Raw genomic sequence first — 16,645 nt, forward strand, 5'->3', positions numbered from 1 at the left:
TGACTGTCTCCAGTGGCTTCTTTCCGTCTCACTTCCCTTAGTGACAGGTCTCTCCTTATATACATACACATAGTGAGACCTGTACCAATGAGAGCAGGGGAGAAGACACCAGGGACCGGTGCACTTTTTTTCTAAACCACCGCTGCATTTCAGAGTGTGACCGGCGTGGACTCAGATTGTTGTTGCCATGATTTGGGCGGCATGAATCAAAATGAATATACAGTTAGGACTCCTTTAAAAGGTCTACATGTCTCACACCGGTAATGCCCCGTCACATATAATAATCTATTGAGGCAGATTCTCAGTGAGATCTATGACTGGGCCATATATCTTAACAGCTCATTTACATATAAAAAACCCCCATGAATTTCTCAGGAATAAGACATTGAATCGCAGAAATCAAGGTATCATTTTATTGAGCTTTCAAGGGCCTTAGGAGTATCATTTTGACAGATTCCCTTTAAATAAGGGGAGGCCCATAGCAATACATCGTAACCCCCTTCACGACCTTTGACTAACTTTACGTCAAAGGTCGTGTCCCTGCCTTTAATGCGGGCTTGCATCTCACATCTTTCCTAGTGCATGATAAGTGATTTAATCAGCAATCATGTGTTAACAGCTGCGCGTGGAGAGGTGCTTCAGCCACAGCTGGCAACTAGTCCATCTGACAGCAGGATTTCGTCCAGAAGAGCATCATTCATCCCATGGGTTGTCATGACTGTTGGGGGGGTCCAAGGATGACCCCATGCCTGTAATTACAATCCTCCTATGTATGCCAGGCCCGTGCACTACTGTGTGGCATAAGCTAAATAGACGATAGCAGCTTCAAGTCTCCAAAGATGACTACTCCATACAGTGAAACGTGAGAAAAAGATTTCAATTTTTTTTTTCACATTTGGTATTGCTGCGTTCCTTGATGAGGGTGGATTAGATTTCTGAATTAGTGTTGGATAATGTGGGTTCGGAAAACCTTAAAATCATCTGTAGAGGTCTTTCAATAGAGCCAGGTCATGTTGACACTGCCAAATCCATTTAGCATCGTATATAACATCTATCAATAAAGTATAATACACATTCAGAAACTTTAGCAAAGGTCATAAAATAAAAGTCAAGAACAGCAGCTGTCAGTCTTTTTCCACATTTTATTTGGGTAATTTAAAAGGTAACAATAGTGTTAAAACTACTACAATATCTTTCCACAGCCATAGCTCACAGACCCACAAATAACCTTCTATATATAGAATTTTTTTTGCCTTTTTTTCTCCATTTTTACCTTTTTTTAAACCTTACCTATCATAATAAAATGCCCATTATAACAGTTTCACACTAATAGCAACTATATGTGGAGGGAAGGATCTAGTATAATGGAAAGGAGAGGGGCATATACTCTGATGTCATTATTGTAATTTGTAATCAAGTTAATAAGTAGAGAAATTTTGGGGGCGCAGCTACGCCAGGCAGCCACGGTGCCCATTATATATAGGTCCTCCGTAGCTGAAGAAACCCACAAGACATTGCTCTACAATGCATTCCGAGGATCTTTAGCTGTGAAGGTGATCACCAATGCATTGACATCAAGCTGGTGATAATAGTCAAAGCAATTTATTCCGTAACATATAAAAACACTAAACTTAGAAACTAGATCCCCAAAAAATTTCTGAAAAAAGAATCAACTTTGATATACAAAAACAGTCATTGAATGTTTTATACAAAAGTTTCAAACATAAACTCATTTTTGTCAGTGCGTTTTTCAACCAGCTTAGTTACTGGGTCCAGCGCAAAGTGTTTATATTTATATATATATATAATTTTTTTATTTATATATTTTACTATTTTTATGTTTTTTCCCCCCCCGGAACAGTAATATAAAAAGTAAATGAAAAAAAAAAGAAAAAGAAGAATCTTATAGAAAGAATCTTTGCTGGTCTTAAGAATGAATGTAACATGGAACCCTTTAATTCTCAGAGGCACACAAGAAGGGCTCCTTAAACAAAAGAATGGACAGGGGAGGGGAAAAAAAAAAATCAGTTTATTTGTACAGAGGATGCATTTTTCCAGTCTCCTCAAATAAACTTGATTCACTTAAAACATCACTAGAAAAAAAAATTGTTAGAAACTGTACAAAAAAAGAAAAAAAAAAAAGAACATAATCCTGCAGGATTGTTTGATAGAACGAAAAGGCTTTAAGGAGCAGCATTGAAAAGTATGGCCAGAGGTTTCTTTGGTTTGGTCTAACACATAAGAGATGAAATCTATCTCAGACAGATTTTAGTTAATTTTTTAAGAAACCTGCACAATTGAAGACGAGAACTAAGAAGAATGTTATACAAGTGAGAGGTGCATCGGCCTGGATGTACTCGTGGGTCCGTGCCTTCCTAGCGATGGAGGAGTTGTGCACATAAGCATTTGTCTGTGCTTTTCATGTATGCGTCGTATACAGCGAGGGTCTTTATTTCCATTGCATGACAGCAGCTTTTCCGTAGCAGCTTGGTTTTTTAACTAAGAACTAATAGATTCAAGATTGTGCAGGAAAAAAAAAAAAACAAAGTCAAACAATTGCTGAAATCTTGTATAACCAGCAGTGTAGGTTATGCCGATATAGACAAAGATGGCAGCCGTGGGACCACTCAGCACTAAATGGCAACACACCAGTTCGAGAATGAAACGAGAACAGGGATAAAAACGAATACGTCCAACTGCGAGATTAGATTAAAATATCAAAAAAGTGTAATTATTCCAGCTACATGGTTCAACGTGTCCTACTACAACAGCTAATAGTTGTGGAGCAAATTCCAATAATTAAAAAAAAAAAAACATATGGTGTAAAAAAAAAAAAAGTAACAGCATACATAAAATCAAATTTAAAAGAAAAGGGCTCGGCGGTGAGTAATTGCATAGCTGGATTCTCCGGTGAAAAATGTAAGCTTCCAAAAAGGTCCAACCATTTCATAGGAGCAATTCAGATTATTTCTAAGAAAGTCTTACTGAGGGGCTATATGGGGTCCAATGAGCAAGAATTTAATTAGCTATGCAGATCATTAAAGAAAATAAAACTATATTACAGTTTTGATCCAATTCATCAAGTTCCAAAAAACTGAGAATTTATAGCATAATCGTAGTAAAAACGGATTTGAAGGGAGGAGGTGAACAAAACAAAAAAAAAGGAAGAACTGTCCAATCATTATCCAATCATATTTGCTAGACTGGGAGAAACATGACTACCAGAAAAAGGATCCTGGCTAGCAGTGCAGTAGATCTCCGCTGCATCAGTACCCAAAGGCGGAGAGGTGAAATATTAGGGCTAATGGCAGTCACTCGTGAACATTTAGGGTTCATAGACTCGGGCCTGAAGTGTTCATTTCAGCCGCAGAACCAATACACCATCCCAGTTGTATACCAATCTTTAGACTTGTTTTTTTGTTAATTAACAGCTACTAAGAGACAAATGCAATTTTTGCACCAAGCTGTATACAAAAGGACACACAAAACAATCCTTTTTGTGGTTTTTGCTTTTTTTTTTTCCGATCTCCCCTAAGCCATGCTGGGAAGTATTGCTGACCTTGTACTATCAAAACCTGCAGGATTGGCATTTCATCAATATCTCATTATTACACAAGTAAGAAACATCTGTAGAACATCTGCATATATCGAGAGTTAGTAAAAATCTGATATGATCTTGGAGTTGGCATGACCAGTCACGGGACCTTGTGCAAGGATGATTAGCACCTTTAAATACATAGAGTTTAAAAACAGAAAGGAAATTCTAAAGCTCATTCATGACAGAAAGTTGCAACCTGCACCAACAAAATCAAAAAAGTTTTGCTGTGCCAGTATTGGTAAAAAAAAAAAACAAAAACAGTTTTTTTGCAGCAAAAATCATGATTTCACTTGTGCTCACTTTAGTGGGTGTAAAACAACAGACTAAGGTGAGGAGAGATGGTAGAAACTTCTCTTTGAGAGAAACCGCTTATATAGAACTCTCCTCAATGGTACATGATACATTAAAAAAAATAAAAGATTTCCACTCCGTGCACCTGAGTATGGGGGGGAACGGAGCAAAAAAACAAAAATGACATCCCGGTAACTCCTGTTGCCAGGAGAACCTACAATGTATTGGTCTGAAACTTTGGAAGCTGCTCAAACACAAAAATTTCTCCTCCGCGGTATGTGCTGGCAGCATGCGACTTATTTAAGGCATCCAAAAAGGGGAAGCGATCCCTGCCACTTCAGTCAGCAGCAGCAAGGATGACCATTTTTTGAGCAAATGATGTGGATGAAGGAACCGATGAAGAGAAAACCATCTTTGCAGCATGAGTGGCTTATGATGCTGTCTAAATATAAGCCCCTCTGGCTACAACAAGGTTAATAACCCTAGCCACCATAACAGACAAGCAAATCTAGAAATCGCCTGTTGTGAGAATCAATACCTGCCTTTAACCTTGTCTTAGTACAATGCTCTTGACCCCAAAGCTAATGGTTCCAGCATGCAACTTCCGCTATACCAAGCAGCCAGTAGACACTCCCAGCACTCAGTGTGCTGACAGCCTAGCAACTATGCGCCCCAGAGATCTGTAAAGCTATGTTAAGGCTAATGGCACTTGTGCTGGAGAAAAGTAAAAGTTAGATTTCTATAAAAAGCACATTCCATGCCACGAGCTAACACCCTGCTTCCAAATAACCAAAATTAAAGAGAAGTCACAAAATGTCCTTACACCGATTGGCCACTTTCTTATTACTTTATCGATTTAAACATATGATACAAGTCATAAAAAAGACCAATAAACCTTTATTGTGAGTTCTGTCTTGTTTCCAAGATGTCTGTTACTCCACCGCCCAATAAACAGCCCCAGCTTCAGTGGAGAGGTGTTGATTACCGTCTAGAAGCCTTCATGCACTAGGTGGTCACTTTCCCCACATCTCAATGCGTGCACACACTTTAGTTTCTGCAGTAAGTAGTCAGCGCATGCGCTGTAGAAGCAGTATCTTCTACTTCTGTCACTTAGCCTCTATGGTGCATGAAAAGTAGTGCTTTATAGAGAGGGAAAGGCTTTACTACCGAAGGCACCGGTTCTACTATGATTGCGCTGGACTGGGAAACTGGCGCATGCGCAGAAGCAGCACATTGGCTGGAGCAGGAAACATTTTCCACTGCACATGTGCCAACGGGGGTCACCACAGTAGGAACTAGAGCGCAGACGTGCACACAGACAATCCCCCCACAGCAAGATGGTTAGAGAAGACGGAAGGATGTTTATGGTCGGTAGAACAGCAGTTTTCAGAGAAGTAACAGAACGTTAAATATTGGCCACCTAATCAAAAATAAGTAAGAAAGTGGCCAAACCATTTTAATCTTCACCCTCACACAACACCAGAAACAGGAAGGGTAAAATGAGTGCAGCTCAATGGTAGTCACGTAAGTGGAACGCTCTGCATGTTGCTTTATAGCTACACTGCTGCCCGCCACCATTATAGGTGTCCAGTCTGAATCTACGCTACAAGGCCCAAAAGGAGCCATCAACACAATTTAGCAACAATGTTTTCAGTACCAATGAACACCCTTGGCATTTACAAAGATTGGAAGGTGGAAATTACAGACTGGGATGTGACAAGATGATGGAAATCACACCAGATAGGTAGAACATTTTCTTGTTCCTTAAAGCAATTACGGAACAATTTGGTTAACCAAACACAGTCAAATCATGTAAATGCAAGTCATTAACAACGCAAGGCGATTCTGAGGTAGGATTTAAAAAAACATTTGACTGAACGAGTTCTAGCGTTTCCATCATATGCATCTATGTCTTGTGCGGCCATTATCTGTAAACAACTCTGTTGTAGGTCACAGCCAAACACTAAAATAGGGGGGGAAAAAAAAGAGTCAATTTAATACTCATTTGCTAAATTAGCAACTTGACAAATGTATGACCTTAGATTCTGAAAGGGAAAGAAATAAGAAGAAAATTTGAAAATCAATGGAAATGCCAAGTAAAACCCTCAACATCCTTCCCTAGAAAACCCAAGATTGTGAAGCAACAGAGGCAGACTACTGATTAAAAGAACGCAATGATATGTACCGGACTAACGAAGCTAAGCACACACAGAACGCCTATCCTGGCAATCACAGATCCTTCATTATTGAACACGTCCTCCCATCCACATTCATTGAGAAACCCTGATCAGTAGGGATATAGGTTAGCAAAACACAAACCGTAAAATAATGTAAGAAGTAAAAGAAAATGTATGTATATGCTGCAAAAAACTCAGTAGCTCAAAACAATTCTAATAAAAAATAGAAAAAAAACGTTGTGGGTACTTATTGTCTTCCCACCCGTTGCCCTGGTTAGCGCTGCCATAAAAAGCAAAGTCTAAACAGGACAACGGAAACAATCATCATAAAATTGTACAGTAATAGAGATAGCTAGACCACGAGGGAGCGGGGTCCCCTGGGAAGAGTTCTGCGGAGAGGTCTAGTGACTGGTCATGCGGCTCAGTGTCAGGAATAATGGTTGTATGGTGGGAGGGGGTGCCCGATGCCATTTTGAAAGTGGTGGTGCTGACGGTGGGAAAGGTACTCGGCATAGCTCATTGTCATCTTCTCGCTACGGTATCTGCACAGGAGACACAAAAACAAACAGGTTACACACATAAGCATGTCACATTGTGCATACATGGAGCCAAGCATGCTGTACACTACATCATCCACATTACACGGGCAGAACCCACTAAACTATGGGACCATCACTAGAGCAGGTGCATGTTCCCCAGAGCTTAAAGGGGTTGTCCACATCTGGGAAGAATTTATTTTATTACTTAAATGCATGTATTTGGGGTTCAAAATATTTGAAATTCAATTTTATTACACATTCTGCACGGTTTTGCTTTTACAGAGTTACAAGCTTGCCCATTGGATAGTCAGAATGAACTCACTGACTGATTCTCAGTTAACTCATTCTGTAGCCAGCAATAGACAGTGCAACAGAGGATGTAGAAGGCAATCGGTGCAATATTGTTAATTAAACCCATTCTAAAAAAATATTCTTTAGCTGAAAAAACAAACCTGCATTTAGGGAAAAAAAATTGCTATCAAAGATTATATATTAAATAGGACTTGGAAACAGGGGAAGTGTTAGGGTACCGTCTCACAGTGGCACTTTGGTTGCTACGACGGTACGATCCGTGACATTCCAGCGATATACATACGATATCGCAGTGTCTGACAAGCTACTGCGATCAGGGACCCCGCTGAGAATCGTACGTCGTAGCAGATCGTTTGAAACTTTATTTCGTCGCTGGATCTCCCGCTGTCATCGCTGGATCGGTGTGTGTGACGCCGATGCAGCGATGTGTTCGCTTGTAACTAGGGTAAATATCAGGTTACTAAGCGCAGGGCCACGCTTAGTAACCCGATGTTTACCCTGGTTACCATTGTAAATGTAAAAAAAAAACAAAAAAAAAAAAACAGTACATACTTACATTCCGGTGTCTGCCACGTCCCTCGCCGTCAGCTTCCCGCACTTATCGCTGGTCGTGATCGTTGGTAAATCGTTTAGTGTAACGGTACCCTTAGGCCAAGTCTGAACCTAGCAGAAATCAGGGTGTGCAATATACATAAAAACATGCCTCATTGTGCCTGTAAGGCCTGCTACTATACGAGATGTGATCAGGCCAGACTACTTTGTGGTCTAGTAGTGTGTTGGGGGGCCGGTCTGCCTGGCCAAGGGGGCAGCCGATGTACCCCCAATCATACACTGCAGAGCACAGCAACAAAACACTGAGTCAACTGACTTACAGCATCTAAGGACCCTCAAATACCCTGTTTCAGCCGTGCTAATAGGACTGCATAAAGGCATTACCATACAGGGACCTCTGAGAACATATGATAGGAAGCAGCCTACACCATCCGCTCTTTAAGGTGGGTGCAAGTGAAGAGTAGGACTTCTCAGGTTGTAAGATATTTACTGTGTCGCTTATAGCACAATAAAGGGCTGCTGTATAAATGCATGGATCACTTTACAAAACCAGTGTATAAAAGAGCATGTAATGTACAGAGAGCCCGATGCACATCAGTAAGCCGATCTGTCAGCAAAATCCTCAGTGCAATGAAACTTAACCAACAGCTTGGCGACTGATGGAGTCTGTGAATGTAGGTCAGGGCAGGACAAGGGCAGCCGGGCGACAGTACCCAGGCTTACACTGTACGTGTGAAAAGTGGCCAGGCCCCACCTAGCTGTGCCAAGCTCTGCACGCCAAGAGCCTTACTGCCTCCATATGAGGGGCACTTTCACTGGGAGCCAGGTACGTATCCCCTATAGGGACAGCACTCCGTGGTGTAATCCGTGTCTCCCAGCCCTGAATGAGGGGTGACGTGGGGCCGGGCCCCTGCAGGTAAGAGTTGCTTAGTGGGATAAGTGTCCTATAGCAATAACACGGTATAAGCCTATTAGTGATCTGCACACTGATGGTATTAGTGTGGGAGACTTGACAAGCTTAGGACGAGCACAGATGCTGAGGATGTGGCAGAACGGGAAAAAAAAAATACATTTTATTATTTTTCCCTTAATTAAAAAAAGTGTGTGAAATCCTTTTGGATCTGAAGTGTGTTTTTTTTTAGAATATAAACCTAATAAAGATAACGTTCCCTTTAAAGACATTTTCTTGGACCTTAATGGGGGTCAAAGAATTTAAAAAAAAAAAAAAAAAAGTGTGTGACAGCGATGTGATAACCCCCCTCCAAAAAAAAAAAACAACTAACCAATACCCAACTGGTGACTTCCACCATCAGCATCGGTGGCCTTATGGGGCTCTGTTACATGCGCTGCAGTGATTACGGAGGGAGCAAAGTACAGACGATCACTACAGCCGCATACATGGCACAAGGCTGCTGATGAAGGGAATGTCCACCATCACTGCAGGACAAGGATTTAAAATAAGTTTTGTCATTTTATCACATCCTGAGCTTCAAGGAATTCAACGAACAAAACAATTGTTCAGGACTTCTCATAAGATGTTATCCTGCCTTTTAAAATGAGAATAATTCCTTTACAATATTAGAGGACAGGTGGTCTAACTAGCGTCACTCCCTCACATAAGTTGCTTGATTAGTCTGCATTGCCTATGTGATGAGTGCGGCCTGCCCCATGCAGCGTGCCGGGTGGCTCGTACTTGCTGGCGCTGTAAGGTTTTGCAGTATTTTCCTACTTATTTCAGTGGGATAACTCTACAGTATCTTGCACAGCTATTATAAAAGGATGGCTCCATCAGAGGTGGCGCCAATTATGGGACTGCCTCCGATCTAAGGCCATGTGCACACGTTCAGTATTTTTCGCTATAAAAACGCGAAAAAAACGCTTACATATGCCTCCCATTATTTTAAGTGTATTTCACATTTTTTGTGCAAATGTTGCATTTTTAAACCGCGAAAACATCACATCGCGGAAAAAAAAGCAACATGTTCATTAAATTTGCGGAATTGCAGGGATTCCGCACACCTAGGAATGCATTGATCTGCTTACTTCCCGCACGGGGCTGTGCCCACCATGCGGGAAGTAAGCAGATCATGTGCGGTTGGTACCCAGGGTGGAGGAGAGGAGACTCTCCTCCACGGACTGGGCACCATATAATTGGTAAAAAAAAAAAAAAAAAAAAAAGAATTAAAATAAAAAATAGTCATATACTCACCTTCGATGGCCCCCGGAGTCTTCCTGCCTCTCAGCGGTGCACGCTGCCGCTTCCTTTCCTATAGATGGTGTGTGTGAAGGACCTGCGATGACGTCGCGGTCACGTGACAGCGACGTCATCGAAGGTCCTGCACACACCATCTATAGGAACGGACGCTGCTGAGGAGATCGGCTGTCTGCAGAAGGTGAGTATAACCATTTTTTAATTTTTTTATTATTTTTAACATGATATCTTTTTACTATTGATGCTGCATAAGCAGCATCTATAGTAAAAAGTTGGTCACACTTGTCAAACAGTATGTTTGACAAGTGTGACCAACCTGTCAGTCAGTTTTCCAAGTGATGCTACAGATCGCTTGGAAAACTTTAGCATTCTGCAAGCTAATTTCGCTTGCAAAATGCTAAGAAAAAAAAAAAAACGCAAATAAAAATGCGGATTTCTTGCAGAAAATTTCCGGTTTTCTCCAGGAAATTTCTGCAAGAAATCCTGACGTGTGCACATACCCGTTTGCAGTGGCTGAAAAAGTTCTTTGATGATTCAACCTTTAATCAGGGGCTAGAGCAGTAATGTATACAGGGATTGAATAGAGGTGCTAAAGTGAATAGAGGTATATTGCAATACCACACACAACCGGGAGTCAAAGGTGGCGCAGTTATGATTTTCTGATGCTGGACAACCTTGCTGAGAGGTTAATGTAAAATACTAAAACTACTCTTACCCATAAAGTTTTAAATTAAACAAATTAAGGAAAAAAAATAAAGAAAAAGCACAGTGGTTGTTTGCAGATGGCCAGAAGGACTGTTTCCCATCGATCTGATAAACGATGGCTAATGGGCTATTTTCACATCCTCTTTCAAGATGGAGGAGAGCATTTAAATTATTGAATTTTGTCCATTCTGTCCCTTTGTAAATCAGTTTACCATATTTGCTTCCTAGCCCTTGTAAAGGCTCATCTAGTTAAAGCTATGACCTATCCACGGAGAGGTGATCACCTACAGATCAGAGAGGCCCGACCACTACAGCCCCCATCGACTGGCAGAATATCCCCGGAAGGAGTTAGCAGTGCGCATGCTTAAAGAAAACTGGTCATCACAATTTACCCTGCTAAAGTAACGGTATAATGGCCTTGATGTATGGCTTTCATGGATACTGTGGTGGAAAATTATCCTGGTTCTTGTTTAACTCACCTTTTTGGTGCAATAGCCTCTTTGCGTATCTGGATGGGACTGTGGGTAGGGTCTCGGGCTGTGCCATGGCAGCTCCACATTTATGAGCCTCTATTTATAAATACGCCGCAGTCACTAGTGCACGTGTGTTCACCAGCAAAACTTCAACAGAGGAGGCGCATGCTCAGATTAAACTAACGGTCTCCAGGAAAATGGCGGAGCATGCGCAGATTGAGATCTTGTCTCATCATTGAGCCAAGATCCCAATCTGTGCATGCCCCATCGGTGCCATTTTGTTGGGTAAATTTAATAAAAGGAGGCTCATACAAATGTGGAGGGGCCACAGCAAAGCCAAGGACCCTACCCACAGAGTCCCACCCCGATTCATGAAGAGGCTAATGCACCAAAACTTCTAAGGTGAATTAAACAAGGTCCAGGCTACAGATTTTTTCACTACAGGTATTCAGGTGTGATCCGCGAGCACGCTCCGATACGGTGTGATCCGCGAGCACGCTCCGATACGGTGTGATCCGCGAGCACGCTCCGATACGGTGTGATCCGCGAGCACGCTCCGATACGGTGTGATCCGCGAGCACGCTCCGATACGGTGTGATCCGCGAGCACGCTCCGATACGGTGTGATCCGCGAGCACGCTCCGATACGGTGTGATCCGCGAGCACGCTCCGATACGGTGTGATCCGCGAGCACGCTCCGATACGGTGTGATCCGCGAGCACGCTCCGATACGGTGTGATCCGCGAGCACGCTCCGATACGGTGTGATCCGCGAGCACGCTCCGATACGGTGTGATCCGCGAGCACGCTCCGATACGGTGTGATCCGCGAGCACGCTCCGATACGGTGTGATCCGCGAGCACGCTCCGATACGGTGTGATCCGCGAGCACGCTCCGATACGGTGTGATCCGCGAGCACGCTCCGATACGGTGTGATCCGCGAGCACGCTCCGATACGGTGTGATCCGCGAGCACGCTCCGATACGGTGTGATCCGCGAGCACGCTCCGATACGGTGTGATCCGCGAGCACGCTCCGATACGGTGTGATCCGCGAGCACGCTCCGATACGGTGTGATCCGCGAGCACGCTCCGATACGGTGTGATCCGCGAGCACGCTCCGATACGGTGTGATCCGCGAGCACGCTCCGATACGGTGTGATCCGCGAGCACGCTCCGATACGGTGTGATCCGCGAGCACGCTCCGATACGGTGTGATCCGCGAGCACGCTCCGATACGGTGTGATCCGCGAGCACGCTCCGATACGGTGTGATCCGCGAGCACGCTCCGATACGGTGTGATCCGCGAGCACGCTCCGATACGGTGTGATCCGCGAGCACGCTCCGATACGGTGTGATCCGCGAGCACGCTCCGATACGGTGTGATCCGCGAGCACGCTCCGATACGGTGTGATCCGCGAGCACGCTCCGATACGGTGTGATCCGCGAGCACGCTCCGATACGGTGTGATCCGCGAGCACGCTCCGATACGGTGTGATCCGCGAGCACGCTCCGATACGGTGTGATCCGCGAGCACGCTCCGATACGGTGTGATCCGCGAGCACGCTCCGATACGGTGTGATCCGCGAGCACGCTCCGATACGGTGTGATCCGCGAGCACGCTCCGATACGGTGTGATCCGCGAGCACGCTCCGATACGGTGCGATCCGAGCACGCTCCGATACGGTGCGATCCGAGCACGCTCCGATACGGTGTGATCCGAGCATGCTCATGTGCTAATCAAGTGTACTCGGCGTGCTCAAATTATATGTTTAAGTCCTGACGCCAGCATGTCTCTCCGCTGTTCAACAGTCGCAACACATGCAAAGAAAGCCTAACAAAGAGGGAATCCCTGCATGTGTTGCTGTGGCTGTCGAACAGATATGGAGACATGCAACCGCGGAAACTCGAACAGTAATAGAGCACGCCGAAGAAACTGTTAACACATGAGCATGCTCAGATAACACCTTATCCCAGCACGTTCACTTATCACTAGCATCCATTAAGTCAGTATATCAGGGTTATTATGGCCATATCTTAACTTTAACAGGATAAACTGTGTTGACAGTTTCTCTTTAAAATGACTATCCAGCCTTAGGCTACAAGTCTGCAGTCCCTCCCTATGCACCTGCAGACTTGTGAATCCTCACATCACGCACGCTGAGGATTCTCTAGTGATGGGAGCGGGAGGTCATGCGACCACAAGTGTGCAATTTGCGTACTCTGCCACATTCTGACTAGACGTGTCCGGCCTCACTCAATACACTTGCATAGAGAGGCTGCACACATCTAGTTCACACATGCCTGCATGTATGCAACTCACATTACATGCGGTCACACATCCGCCACCCGAAAATCCTCATTTCTTACATATCCCTGAGCAAAGGTGACAGCTTCCAATTCACCAAACATTTCCTTGAAAGCTCACGTCACAACCCTCTACAATACAAACTGCATACATTAAATGGATCACTTAGAACAAGGCTGGTGTACTTATGTCAATGACTGTATAATAGTGTTTTTTGTCCTAATAAATTAAGCATTTTAGGTGTCCAGCCACATCTTGACTCTTAAAATTCTCAATTTGATGATTCTGCGTTCATTTGTGCATGAACTTTTAAAGTAAGTATACCAGACTCATCAGGTTGAAGAAATTTAGTTCCTGTGTGCAGTGTGTATTGTGAAATCTGTTAACAGCTCCGCTTTAAGAGATGGTCCAGGTTAAGAAAATAAAGCGTATTCATTGTGTGGTGAAAAGTTATACACATTTCCTATAAACTTTCTGGATAAAGTCACAGCATCTAAGATTTAATAGAATCCTTCACTTTCCCATGGTCATGAGCAGATCATAAAGGTGCATGTAAAAGCAAGCAAGGACAGTCCCTACTGAAGGATTGAAAGGAGCAGAACTGAAAACTATCAAGAATTGACAAAATTATATTTGAAAATGATAAAAATGTGGTGTACTCATAACACCCCTTTAAAGGGAACCTGTCATCCCCAAAATCGAACTTGAGCTAAGCCCACCGGCATCAGGGGCTTATCTACAGCATTCTGGAATGCTGTAGATAAGCCCCCGATGTATCCTGAAAGATGAGAAAAAGAGGTTAGATTATACTCACCCAGGGGCGGTCCCGCTGTGGTCTGGTCCAGTGGACGTCGCGGTCCGAGGCCTCCAATCTTCTTACGATAACATCCTCTTCTTGTCTTCACGCTGCGGCTCCGGCGCAGGCATACTTTGTCCTGTTGAGGGCAGAGCAAAGTACTGCAGTGCGCAGGCGCTGGGAAAGGTCAGAGAGGCCCATGCATGCGCACTGCAGTACTTTGCTCTGCCCTCAACAGGACAAAGTATGCCTGCGCCGGAGCCACGGCAGGAAGACAAGAAGAGGATGTTATCGTAAGAAGATTGGAGGCCTCGGACCGCAACGTCCACTGGACCAGACCACAGCGGGACCGCCCCTGGGTGAGTATAATCTAACCTCTTTTTCTCATCTTTCAGGATACATCGGGGGCTTATCTACAGCATTCCAGAATGCTGTAGATATGCCCCTGATGCCGGTGGGCTTAGCTCACCTTTGATTTTGGGGGTGACAGGTTCCCTTTAAGAGCAGGCTACACATCATATGCTTCTTTACGTGAACACGGTCTCACAATATACAATTAACCATTTGCAATCTGTCAGCATGTGACACTGTAGACGCCTCGGTCCCAGCCATACCTGGTCAGTTTAATAGTTTTCCTGAAGTCATTACTGATTGCAGCTTTGTATCCACCTTTCCTCAATAAGGAATCAATGGTTTGTATGTGGTCCCAACCTACAGAAGTAAACAGCATTAGTTATCCTCCCATGACAGTAATGTCAAATAATCATTTATTACTAGTGATGAGCGAACGTGCTGGGATAAGGTGTTATCTGAGCATGCTCGGGTGCTAATCGAGTGACTTTGGTGTGCTCGAATATGTTCAATCACAGTGGCTGCATGTCTGGCGGCTGACCGACAGCCACAACACATGTAGGGATTGCCTGTCTGGCGGCTGACCGACAGCCACAACACATGTAGGGATTGCCTGTCTGGCGGCTGACCGACAGCCACAACACATGTAGGGATTGCCTGTCTGGCGGCTGACCAACAGCCACAACACATGTAGGGATTGCCTGTCTGGCGGCTGACCAACAGCCACAACACATTTAGGGATTGCCTGTCTGGCGGCTGACCGACAGCCACAACACATGTAGGGATTGCCTGTCTGGCGGCTGACCGACAGCCACAACACATGTAGGGATTGCCTGTCTGGCGGCTGTCCGACAGCCACAACACATGTAGGGATTGCCTGTCTGGCGGCTGTCCGACAGCCACAACACATGTAGGGATTTGCCTGTCTGGCGGCTGACCGACAGCCACAACACATGTAGGGATTGCCTGTCCGGCGGCTGTCCGACAGCCACAACACATGTAGGGATTGCCTGTCTGGCGGCTGTCCGACAGCCACAACACATGTAGGGATTGCCTAACAGAAAATCCCTGCATGTGTTGCGACTGTTGAACAGCTGACTTGAACATATTTTTTGAGCACGTCAAAGTCCGTTTGCACCCGAGCATGCTCAGATAACACCTTATCCCAGCACGCTCGCACCTCACTATTCATTGCTTCTACAGCTTCGAATCTGTGATTCACTTTTTAACCATTTTATATTTTAGGTCCCTTCAAGATACAGCATGTATAAAATATTCTGCAACACTGGTAAAAATCAAAAATGGTGTCGAGTCTCATGAGCATCCTTTATATGGCTATATTTATGCATGTGTCTCAATTAGCGACAACTTAACTCACGACCCCCATTGTTAATCCGCGCCACTGGCAGGTGGGCTTACACAGTGTGATTAAACTCTGCACCAACACATGAATGTTTACATATCTACATATAGTCTATATAGCAATCAGTTTGCCTTCATATATTCACATACACCTTTGTGCAGATGCATTTGCTTACTATAGTAATGCAGTCACAGCATCCGGCACATTTATTTCTTCTTGATAGGAGGTACATGTGAAGTTAGGGTTTTTGCAATATGTTCGTGAAGTCAGACATTCAGTTCTCATGGGAGAATCTGCATCAATATTACAGCTATTAGAAAACGGTACTTTTACATAGTCTAAAACCCATTTTTTTAAAAGATATGCAGTGTGTAGTCTTATTCATTGGTTGCAATAATAAAAGGCCATTGACACGAATAAAACTGCTTTTACATTCTGCACATAAAAGACCATGCATATTACATCCATCGTCCGAATACATCCTACAGGGCAAGCATGATGGAGGCTGACATTTCTCTATGCTCGCTTGTAAAGGGAACATTCCTACAGGATTTCAATTGGGAAATGGCAGTTTATGAAAATCCCTCATGTGCGAGCAGGTTAGAACTTTTTTGTTTTATATTGAAATTGAAATGTATCTACTATATACAAATTAAAAAACACTAAAAAGATTCAATTACATTTCATAATCTATACATGTTCAGTGGTGATGTGCGAATGTGCACGCTCTGGTGTTATCCAAGTATCTTTGGTGTGCTCGTATAGTATGTTCGAGTCCCTGCGGCTGCATGATTCACAGCGGTTAGGCAATCCCCAAATGTGTTGCCGCTGTCTAACAAACAGGTAGTCCCCTCATGTGTTGCCGAGAATCATGCAGCCATGGGACTCGAACATGCTATACGAGCACACCAATGATTCTCTGATAACACCAGAGCGTGATCAGATATAACACGTTGTAGCACATTCACTCAT

The 16,645-nt window shown here is 44.0% G+C and overlaps 1 protein-coding gene across 1 annotated transcript in view; it reads right to left on the reverse strand.

The window, feature by feature from the left end:
- Positions 1-1,732: 1,732 nt before the first annotated feature.
- The window catches only part of AMMECR1 (AMMECR nuclear protein 1), a 312,508-nt gene continuing 297,595 nt past the window's right edge, over positions 1,733-16,645 (reverse strand). Inside the window, exons 6-7 of the mRNA XM_077285152.1 lie at positions 14,574-14,670; positions 1,733-6,608 (exon numbers count right to left, since the gene is read on the reverse strand). Of these exons, the coding sequence (XP_077141267.1) occupies positions 6,494-6,608; positions 14,574-14,670 (212 nt within the window). The 3' untranslated portion in view covers positions 1,733-6,493. The remainder of the gene's footprint in view (positions 6,609-14,573; positions 14,671-16,645) is intronic.

This window comes from Ranitomeya variabilis, chromosome 2 (assembly GCF_051348905.1).
Source record: "Ranitomeya variabilis isolate aRanVar5 chromosome 2, aRanVar5.hap1, whole genome shotgun sequence".
NCBI classification, from domain to species: domain Eukaryota; kingdom Metazoa; phylum Chordata; class Amphibia; order Anura; family Dendrobatidae; genus Ranitomeya; species Ranitomeya variabilis.